This window comes from Rhea americana, unplaced genomic scaffold, assembly GCF_003343005.1.
Source record: "Rhea americana isolate MKP2758 unplaced genomic scaffold, rheAme1 scaffold_55, whole genome shotgun sequence".
In the NCBI taxonomy this organism is placed as follows: Eukaryota; Metazoa; Chordata; class Aves; order Rheiformes; family Rheidae; genus Rhea; species Rhea americana.
This window is the reverse complement of record NW_028186701.1, coordinates 1,688,740-1,699,768: the sequence shown is the minus strand read 5'-3', so window position 1 is coordinate 1,699,768 and position 11,029 is coordinate 1,688,740. Positions and strand designations below refer to the sequence as shown.

The 11,029-nt window shown below is 35.7% G+C and overlaps 1 protein-coding gene across 1 annotated transcript in view; it reads right to left on the bottom strand.

The window, feature by feature from the left end:
• Window positions 1-241: 241 nt before the first annotated feature.
• Window positions 242-11,029, bottom strand: part of SDHA (succinate dehydrogenase complex flavoprotein subunit A) — a 15,767-nt gene continuing 4,979 nt past the window's right edge. The window contains exons 6-15 of the mRNA XM_085318694.1: window positions 10,768-10,916; window positions 9,361-9,485; window positions 7,747-7,915; window positions 6,980-7,175; window positions 6,006-6,177; window positions 4,542-4,660; window positions 4,063-4,174; window positions 2,823-2,953; window positions 2,297-2,410; window positions 242-1,407 (exon numbers count right to left, since the gene is read on the bottom strand). Coding sequence (XP_085174820.1) covers window positions 1,321-1,407; window positions 2,297-2,410; window positions 2,823-2,953; window positions 4,063-4,174; window positions 4,542-4,660; window positions 6,006-6,177; window positions 6,980-7,175; window positions 7,747-7,915; window positions 9,361-9,485; window positions 10,768-10,916 — 1,374 coding nt within the window. The 3' untranslated portion in view covers window positions 242-1,320. The remainder of the gene's footprint in view (window positions 1,408-2,296; window positions 2,411-2,822; window positions 2,954-4,062; window positions 4,175-4,541; window positions 4,661-6,005; window positions 6,178-6,979; window positions 7,176-7,746; window positions 7,916-9,360; window positions 9,486-10,767; window positions 10,917-11,029) is intronic.

Genomic DNA, 11,029 nt, shown 5'->3' with positions numbered 1-11,029 from the left:
ATTGTATTTTGTTTTACAATAACCAGAGGAGACTGAAACATTATTTCCTCCCAAGTTAAAAACAAAAAACAACAACAAAGCCGTTCCTATAACATTGAAATACTATATCCTGTCTTTGCAACATGCTCTCCTCCTCTTTTCCTACCCAAGGAAGGACAGTAATTCTACACGCTTTTGCTTATGAATTTCCCCCCAGGGTCCAGTTTGAACTCTTGGATGTAAGACACAGGAACACTAGAAGTAAGCAAGATATCATGTATTCATTTTTCCAACAGCAACCAGGGAATAAAACATTCAGCAATTTAGAAAAAAAAAAAAAAAAAAAAAAAAAAAAAAAAAAAAAAAAAAAACCAAAAAAAAAAAAAAAAAAAAAAAAAGGAAAAAAAGAAAAAGAAAGGAAAAAAAGAAAAGAAAAAAGACACACTGAATTCAGTTCAGATCTAGGTAACTGCACTTCAGTCCTGACCACAAACCCTGGAGTTATTCACAGGAAGACTGCTAGGGACCATTGTACTTCTATAAAAGCGTTTGTGCCTTACGTAGTGCATCATTTATGAGAGTACAGAAATTTTAAGACTTGGTAAGCTTTAACATTTAGATGAGTTGTCTTCTGCAATTCTGATTCTTGATTCCTAGGAGAAAAGGCAGGCTAGGAAATAAAGAATGCACATAAAGTAAAACAGAAAAATATCTTCAACAGTTCCAGAGATACTACAGATAGCTGATGAGATTATATTATGCTATATTTTCATGGAAATAACTTCAACCTGTTTCAACTGGAATAAAATTGTCTTATTTCCTTCAATAATGAAATATTTTACAATTTTCACTTTAGAAAAAAAACAAAGTTATAATTCATATTATTCTTCTCTTTCATGTTACTTACAAGTGGCAATTTTGTAATGCTTAATCTTAAATCTCTGTATCATAAAATTCAGTATCTCAGGCATGTGTACAACTAATTCAATGCATTTGTTTTTAAACCAAGGAAACAACTATACATTCAAAATAAATGCATTATGGTTATATACATAACTGCATATTCAAAGATAAATATTGGGACAAGACTTCTTATCACTTTATTTAGACACGTTTTGTGTTTTCCCTTTCAGTTCTGGCAGATAGGTAAAAGAGCATAAGATGTTTTGCATTCCATTTTCATAGCTTTACAGTAAGCCACACAGCAGAACATAAGTTGGAGATATCTCCAGGAAGCATTTTTCATTATTTGTTAATGACAATAGCATTTTGATTTGCTTGTGCTATGCTTATGTACACTAACCCCTCTTTGGGAGGGGATTGCAAGTTGATTGCAAGTTACTAGTATGAGCGAATAGCAGGTGGAACAGTTGAGCAATCTTCTTCATTCAAAGTTCTGTCAATTACAGGTCTGTATTTCAAAGTAACCTTAAAAAAAAAAAAAGGAGAGAAAAAGAATAAAAAAAAAAAACCTTTAAGACAAACAAGCCTCTTATATCCCAAGCAAGACACCCTAGGTAATTACAAATGACTGGGGATAATATGAATAACTGAACCACTTGGCTGGTGTTAAACTATTTTACAGAATTAATTTCCTTCCATAGAAAAAGAGCATTCAGTAATTTACATGGAACATGTGAAGACAGTTCTCAGCTGAATTCACCAACTGAATTTATCAAAACCAAAACCTTGACCAAACATGGTAGCAGAAAGCTGCTTCTTTAAGACCACCTTTGGACAAAAATTTACTTTTGTCCAAAGACTTCTATTTCCTGCTTCTTTTAGCTGAAGAAAGTCTTGGGAGATGTTGAAAACACAATGGATTAAGTAGGAAGCAGGTAAACCAGTGTCATTCTGTTTCTCCAGCACCTCAGCAGTTATTCAGGAGCAGGAGTACTCTCACTTGTCCTCAAGATAGAGTCAAGGAAGCTGAAAGTCAAGGGCAAAGAGAACTAAGAGAAAGGATATACAAGCCAACACTCGAGGATTTTTTTTTAAATAAGGTCAAATTTCAATTGTATTTATTTTAAATACCTTATGTTGAACCTCAAAAACAGGTTTTACCAGCATCAGAGGTGGGGGGGGGAAAACACTTCTGCAACTAACCTGATGCAAGGTGAAGAACAATTCCAACTCAGATCACAAAGTTACTTCTCAAAGTTCAACAATAACTTCTTTCAGCTACGCCTACTGTATCAGACTGAACGTTTAATTCCTTAAGTAAGCAAACTATATCAAGTACCTCGGACAATGCCAATCATAAGATCGGCTGTCTCTTGACAGGGAGAAAGGCCCTCAAGGATCACAGTCAACATACCTTCCCAGTCTTGATGTCCACATATGAAAGGGTGTGCTTTCTCCAATGTTCTTCAAATGGCTTCTTCTGTTGGCCTTGGAGTGGCTTGGAATAATCAAACTCATCCATCCGTACCTAAAAAGATCAGATTAATGTAGACCAGAAGCTGCACCTGAAATTTACTTCCTAACCATAGTTAACTGCATGCCAATTGCAACTGTAATACATTATGTCTTCTAATAGCCAGTGAACTTTATCTTAAGACCACCTATGTCAAAACTCAAGGTCCTTGTGAGGCTTCAATATTTARAATAGTGTTGTTTGCATAGAGGATTCCTCTATGTGTGTGTATATGTATGTGTATGTACACATATATATTAAATAAAGCAGACTAAATGGAGCAAATGAGACCACAAAAAAATGCCACATGAATTCTAACTCAAGATTGAGGGCTGTTCTTTGAAAAAATCAAGACTTACATAATCCATCCAAAGACAAAGTAAAAGTAAAAATCAATCTCATGTTCAGTCACAAAAAACATGTATACCTTATAGTCCTCTCTGGCATGAGCACCCCGGGACTCTTTACGAGCTTCAGCACCATATATGGTTTGTAGAGCACAAAGCATCAGATTTTGCAGTTCTAGGGTCTCCACCAAGTCAGTGTTCCACACAATACCTAGTAAAGATATTAAAATACTATGAAAGTCTTCTACAAACAAGTTCTCCCTCAATTTATTTCTAACAAAGTTCTCCCTCAATTTATTTCTAACCTATTTAGAGTGAAGCTAGCTAGTGCTGTAATAACATGATCATAGTACAGTTAACACTGAACTACTCACTATTGCTTGTAAAGCTCAATACTGCATATCAATACTCAATGCTTATAATCTTAACGTCACACAAATTCAGCGGTTTTGAAAGATTACATATGTACATTATTTTAACACCAGAAATATTCTTGCGTGTTTGCTATCAAGCCTGCAATTCAGTTCCTATACCTCATTTCAGATCACAAGTTCTGGCTAGAAGGTAACTTTTTTTAAGCAGATCTCTAGCAGGCCCAAACAATAAAGCTTCCCCTTCTCCTCCCTCTCAAAAAATAACTGTTTTTCCTTCAGTTAACTATCTCCAAAGTGGACCTATATTCACTTATATGAATGTATCTTCTTTTTCTACMTTCTAATCTATCACAACATTCCTCTTGATGCATGGTGACAGCTGTCCAAGAAAGCCAGTTCTACTTTCACAGTCAGGATACATATCTAATAGCAGTAGTTGGAGAGAAATACACAACTCGAGAGGAGCAAATGTACATCATCAGATGCATTTAAACCAAGTCCTCCTAACATACACTGCAAGACATGACAGCAACTGTATGCATAGCTGTTTTCTCAGATGAAGAATGAGAACTGAGTGTTCGGCCTAATAGTGTCTTGTCAACTTTTCATTGACTTACTAAGAATATTGTAAATATTTTCTGAAAAGGTCAGTATGTGAATCACTTCATCTTATGCTCTGTGAGACAGTAATATCTTCTATAATTACATTTTTCTTCAGTGTCAGTTTCTTTGAAAACAAGCACAGCTAGAAAGTGTTCAGTATGATAAAGTACTTTCCTGATAATCATATTTAGCATTCAAGTCTCTACAACATATTTCTGAGAATCTGAAATGGTCAAGATCTCTAGCCAAAGTTAAAAACAAAATAAAAAAATCCCAACCTTCTCCCCCTACACTTCTACCATAGAATACTCTAACCAAGATCAGTTCTTTAATATCAAATTACCTCTGTCAAATGTTTTTAGGTGAGCCAAATCACGATATATTTGACTAAGTTTCTCACAACCTTCTTGTAATATAGAGCCAGTACGAAATACAGCAGCATGGGTTTGCATTGTCTGCAAGACAGTAAAAAAAGAAATGGCATAGTTTTGTCTGCTGTATATGCACAAAGTTCTTAGGTGATTTCATCAGTTCCAGTAGAGCTTTATATAAAGCTATTCTGACTTCAGACATGCCTGCAGTATGAAGAAAAATACTCCCTAGGGGAAACCACACCACAGTACACAATGGAGTAAACTACCCAAGAGGAACGAGCATGAAGGGAAGAAAAACTAACAAAAATGCCTTTGCTGTGTACATTGTTCCCATACTCCTTTTTACTTCACTAAAGTACATCCTGCAAAGCATATTTAACAGTGCCCAAACCGATCTCCTTTGCTTTCAGCTTCTCCCCCGTACACTTGAGGACTTAATCAATCTTACCTTCTGCATGTTAAGTCTCAATTCTGAGGTTCTTATGGTTCCATTGGCAAACCTTAATTTGTCAAGATTAGCAACCGACTCCTCACCAGCGTTTGGCTTAATAGAGGGAACTGGCTCTCCTAATAAGAAAGTTTCAGTAAGTTTAATAGATGATTTTTTTCAGTTTGTCAGTTTCATAAAACAGTAACTACTAAAAATCACAACAAACTAAAAACACAATCTATCACTGCCAGAGATGCAGGTTATTGGATTTTTCCTAAACTCCCACCAACAATATCTCTACACTTTTAAAAGTGGAGTTCTCAGTGGAACATATGAATCACTTTCTTGCATGTGGTATTTGGAAGGGAATTAACAGCAGAATTTAGCTGGACCTGTAAATTCCTTAAAAAGGAACACTTGAAGCAAATTCTCCTAAACCATGGAATAAGCCTCACTGCTCGTGGCTCCTTACCACATCCAAACCGCCCACCTCCTCTTGGCTCTACTAAGGGACTAGGGCCTAGCCAACAACTTTGGCAGTTATATGTGGGCTCTGTAGCTTATCTCTAACACTGGGATTCACCTGTTACTGGGTAACAGAGAAGATTAAACTAATAGAGTACACTACATCTGACTGGTATGTTTTTTCTCTTGTGTAGCTTTGCATTCACACTAAAAAAAAACTGACCTCCCCCCTAAACAAACAAAAATAACCCCCACCATTCCACAACTTCAGTCTCAAAGGAGTCACAGAAAGACTGATCCATATAAACATCCACATGAAACTAGAGCCAATAAGCACTGCTAGACCAAAACTGATTCCATGAAGAACCACCACTTATCAACTCTGCAGCCAGAATGAATAAACTGCTTTATTAATTTGGACATCAAGTTATGAGGAAACAGATGACTGCTTCTAGACTTAAGTTGCTCTGACAGTTTAACTACACTTTTACCATTATTTGTGAGCTTAGTAACTGCTGCAGAATCAAGTTATTCTAAAATAACATGCAACAGTGATAATCCACATAGCCAATGAGATGTTACAATTCTTAGTATCCAGTTCTTGCGTCACTTGCATGCGGACATGTGGTCCGCATCATAAAGCAACAAGGCGGCAGCAAATCCTACTATATTAAAGAAAGTGCAAGACAGACCACACCTTGATCTAGAACATACAGTGCAGAATGCAGAAAAGTTAGTCTTCCTCTTCAGTTTCAGTAGCTGGTGGAAAATCAACTGCATTTGTTGACAGCATTGAACGAATTAGTTTTAACAGGATTGGGTCACAAAGTACCAACGGTAAGCATTTTCACATTCAATAAAATGGCAAGAAGTATATAAGCAGAGAGTTTTTTGCATTTTCTAACAAATAGTCTATTAGCCATAGGTAGTCATACTAAGTAACAATTCTTTTTGGGGCAGAAACCAAATCATAAAGGTAAATCTCTCTCTTAAGTTGAGCTAAACAGTGAAACTTACCAGGCTTACACGTTTCTGCAACAGTAAGGGCACAAGCACGACCAAAGACCACCAAATCCAAAAGTGAGTTTGCTCCAAGTCGATTTGCACCATGGACAGATGCACAGGCTGCTTCCCCACAAGCGTACAAGCCAGGTACCACTTTATCTTCTCCATTCACATGCGTAATCACCTGTCATTTCAGACAGCCAATTAGTATTATTAAAAAAAAAAAAAAATAAAGACAGTTTGTAGTAATGCAAGCCTCATTTTCAAATAGTTTCATACTTCGTAAGCATCTAACCACAGCAATCTGAAGTTTTCTGACTCTAAATCTATCAGTATCTTGGTTCAAAAGGGTAAGTAGTAGTGCTATGTAAACTAAGATGGAAGTAAAACTTAATATTTGAGTCATACGTATGTAACAAAACTATACACTTTATGACATTTTTCAGTATAAGCCAGAAAAAGCACAGGAAGTGAATCTGTCCTGCATATTTCCAAGGCAGAATTTTACAACAAAACAAACACTCCTATCAAATACAACGCACTGAGCCAGAAAATTCAGCTGACACTATGAAATTGACCTTTGAGTGGTATGAACTGAAAGAATCGGTTCTAATGCAGAGATTAGAAAATTACATTAGGTGCAAAGTATTAACACGTATGACCTGAGTTACAGATTGCAGTAGACTCCTAGTCTTATCCCTGTTCAACTATGTATTATCAACTAGTTAATCAGAGAATTGTTATCAAATATGGCAGTAATGCTTCCTTTCAGATATTCCTTAGAATTCCATCTCCAAATGTTCTGAAACACAGTTCTTGGGTTACTTACAAAAACAAACCAGACAGTAGGTTTCAAGTACTCTAGTATTATGTTATGTAGTTCAGCATCCTGACAGTTATAAAATACTGTTAATGCTTGGATATTTGGAAAATCATTTCCTATTACTAGATGATACAAGTTACTGAGAATAATCTGTATTACTTACCTGTCCTTTGTAGTTAGTAGGAATACCTCCCATATTGTAATGCACAGTAGGAAGAACAGGAATGGGCTCTTTAGTGACATCGACTCCAGCAAATATCATAGCTGTTTCTGAAATTCCTGGAAGACGGGTTGCCAGCTGCTGAGGTGGTAAATGGTGCAATTGCAAATACACATGGTCTTTATCAGGACCACAACCCCTAGCAAAACAAACAAACAATATACAAACAAGAACTCTACAAAATCCAGTAATTATCTTAAGCCTATTTAGTTTTGACAGCCTTCGCAAAAATTAAAAATTAAGATTCATCTTTGATAAAAATGTGTATTTAGCATATTTAAAAAGACTGTTGAAACCTGGCAGTGTCTTTGCCAAAAGAAAGTTGGAAGGGCGAAAATATTTTCTTCTCTTTCTGCACAGTATTCAACATTTTAAAGCAGTACATATTCAGAGAGATGTAAAAGATAGTTAATTAAGAGAACAGAACAAATGGTTTCTTTTTTAAAAAACTAAGAACTGATATGCTAAACTTATTTGAGCAACTGTCCCTAGATTCACTGAATTCAAACAAGACACTCCTTATGTTACTCCTATGTTCCTTTTTAATATTATTAAGAAATAACAAGCAACATTTTTACTCCAGTCTTCATGTAACAATTAAAGTTCATGACCCCAAATTACCAGGGGTTTACCAAATGAACTTCTGTACTACATGCAGTCTAGTATGATTAAACATTCATTCTACAACTTCCTTGAAATATTTAACTAACCTTCCTTCCCTGATTTCTATTGTCATAGAACGGCTCACTACATCCCTGGAAGCCAGATCCTTAGCAACAGGTGCATATCTCTCCATAAATCTTTCACCTTCACTGTTAATTAGAATACCTCCCTCTCCTCGACACCCTTCTGTTATGAGGCAACCAGCTCCATAAATACCTGAAAAACAAAAAAACAAAAAACCACCCATGAAGTGAAACACTCACAAGACAGCTTCACGACCAAGATGACCAGGTCTGAAGAAACAAAATCTACTTAAAATAATGCAAACAAGTCACATGGGTAGATTTTATTCTGTCTTAGTAACTATACGTACTAGTAACTGTCCCACAAGGCTGCTTAGAAACAAGGTTTATTACTTCTTTCAAACAGTTTGTCGGGTTGTAAGCAAATTGATTAGAAACACCTATTACATCCAAAATATTACAATCTGAAGATATCTGCATCTGCCGATGCATATGGAGAACATTTACAAGGATCTTGTAGATCTTGGGTAATTACTTTCTTCAAGTATTTGAAGCAAATCAGAAATTGATCATCTTAAGTTCAGTTTGTTCATCTTTGTTCCTGTTTCTCATGTACTAAATGTAGTGCAGCACAGCTTCAAATTGCATGGAAAGGAAAAGAAAACTCAGTAAGTCTTCTTTTCCCCTAGAGAAGTAAGGCCTACTTGTTAGTCTTCAGCTCCGGTCATTATACGAAGCAAAAAAGCTGAACTACTCATGTACTTCATAATTATTTTAAAAAGTATGGAATTATCAGACAAGCAGTGAAGTTTCTTTGACTAGAACAAACCTTAGATCTTTTCAGGATATAATATTGTAAAATTAAGTCAATAATTCAAAAACTTTGGTATCTCTAACAAGCAAAAACTGAACACTTACTTAGCTACAGTAAAAAGACATAGATGCCCTTCACTTGTTAGTCTGTAACTTTTATGGCCCACACTTCCAATACTGATCCTCTGCTATAAAACCATGATCCTAAACATTTAAACTTTACTTCAACTATCCCTCTTCCACAAAACATCCTAGTATCACACAATCAGTAAGGCTGGAAGGGATCTCTGGAGATCATCTAGTCCAACCCTCAAGCAAGTGGCCCATATGGGGATCGAACCCACAACCTTGGCATTACTAGCACCACGCTCTAAACAACTGCAACTCCCTAGCATTTACATCTATCCTATTGCTTCTATCTGTAATATCAAACCATTTAATATTTTAAAGACAGGAAGAAACACATTTTTAAGATGTCAAGCAGTTTCACATGGAAATTCATACGACTTGTTAGTTTTGTAAAGACAGTTCTTCAAAATATTTAACACTGGTATCTAAATTAGAAGACCTGAAGTCTTTCTCACATTGTAATTTCCTTACTCTCAGCTTTATATTCTACAGCAGTCTGAACACTCTTTACAATCAACTTACATACGGGTAAGTGCCACAAGACAGTGCAAACTGACTTGAGTAAGTTTTTAAAACAGACAAGTAAAACTCCTCTTTCAAGTCTTCTTGTTAAAGATAACGCTGCAAGTATTATTTCAATGCTGCAGGCATAAATATTTCTACAGTTAGGATTGCTTTTGTAATTGTACTCTGTACCTGTAGGATGAAACTGTACAAACTCTAAGTCCTGGCAAGGAAGACCAGCTCGTGTGACCATCGCAGTGCCATCACCCGTACTAGTATGAGCAGATGTACAACTGAAATAAGTGCGGCCATACCCACTACAAAACAGAGAGGTTGAGAAAGTTGCAAGTCAAGAAAGAGTCATTAGAATATATCATTCACGTACGCTGTTTGCATAACAGTGGAACTAGAGCACAGGGTTAATAAGCAAGATATTTTGCCATCTCCTGTACTAAGCTTAACCAAAGAAAATAAAAATCGATAAGTCTCCTGTCATGGTCAACCACATCTGAAAAATGACTGGTGCCAGATGACCCAAGCGAAAGAGTAACAATTCTAAAGCAGGATAACTCAGTTGGTGCACCATCACTCAACAAACTATGCCCAATAACAAAAATAAAGTTTATGCACCACAAGTCTTTTCTCTGGAAAAAAAGGATTGCTTCAGAAAGCTAAGTTCTCGTAATCCAATACCATTAGACTCAATTGGAACTATTATTACCAGTTTTAGCAAAAATAATACATAACAGGATTTTATATCCTTTATATGGTCACAACTCCATATGCTCAGATTTGACAAGTTAGTTGTCTAAAACAGGTATTAAAAGTGAATTTTCACATCTAAAACAAACATGCTAATTTCCAAAGTTATTSACTGTTGCCAGTATTTCCAATTTCAGGACAATTTCTGAGAAGAGATATCAGCCTACATATTGTAGCACTCAAGTATGAAAACATTAGCCTTGATTTTAATAAAGCCAAATCATGTAGGCAACCAGCAAATACAGTATTTTTGCAAGATATACATAACAAATCCATCACACTCAAACAGATAGGAGACAACAAGAAGCAGCACAGGTGTAATCCATATCATATTCCAATATGAGTATACAAATTTCTGCCACGAGATAATGTAAAGCTGACCTAATCTCTAAATAGTTCCATTCTATACTGTTTGTACTTACAATTCTGTTATTTTTATGTCACAGATACTCAAGAGCTTTCTGAAATACTTGTTTTCTAAAGGAAACTCAGAATCCTACAAATACATACCCCTCTGTTGTTAGCACTACAACAATATCTGCTTTAAAAAAACAGTTTAAAAAAAAAACAAATATCAAAAAAACCTTTAGATTGTATACACACTGCTCTTACACATTTCAGCTTTATGTCATTGCTCTAGAATTTAAAGATAAACCTCACCCTGAATTTATACTTGGTCAAAACATTATTAGGTGCTCTCTTTCAGACAGAATGACTTAAAAATTATACATTATATGTTCATCTCCACACTAGAGCTTCAAATTCATCTACAAAAACCCAGCTCTCAAACTAGTAGCAACATCAGATTTCTGCTCTTTATCATAACCATTACATTACCCAGTGGCAATTACTGTGTTCTTTGCTCTAAAACGATGTATAGAACCATCTTCTATGCAAAGGGCAATAACACCACGGCATTCTCCATTTTCCATAAGAAGGTCCAAGGCAAAATACTCAACAAAGTAGCTGGTATCATACCGCAGAGACTGGAGGGGGGAAAAGAAAAGAAAAAAGCAAAGTAAAAAGTAAAGTAATTATCAAGAACAATCTGGAAACTTATGTAAGCTCTGTTCAAAAATGTCAATGCATATGAACTATA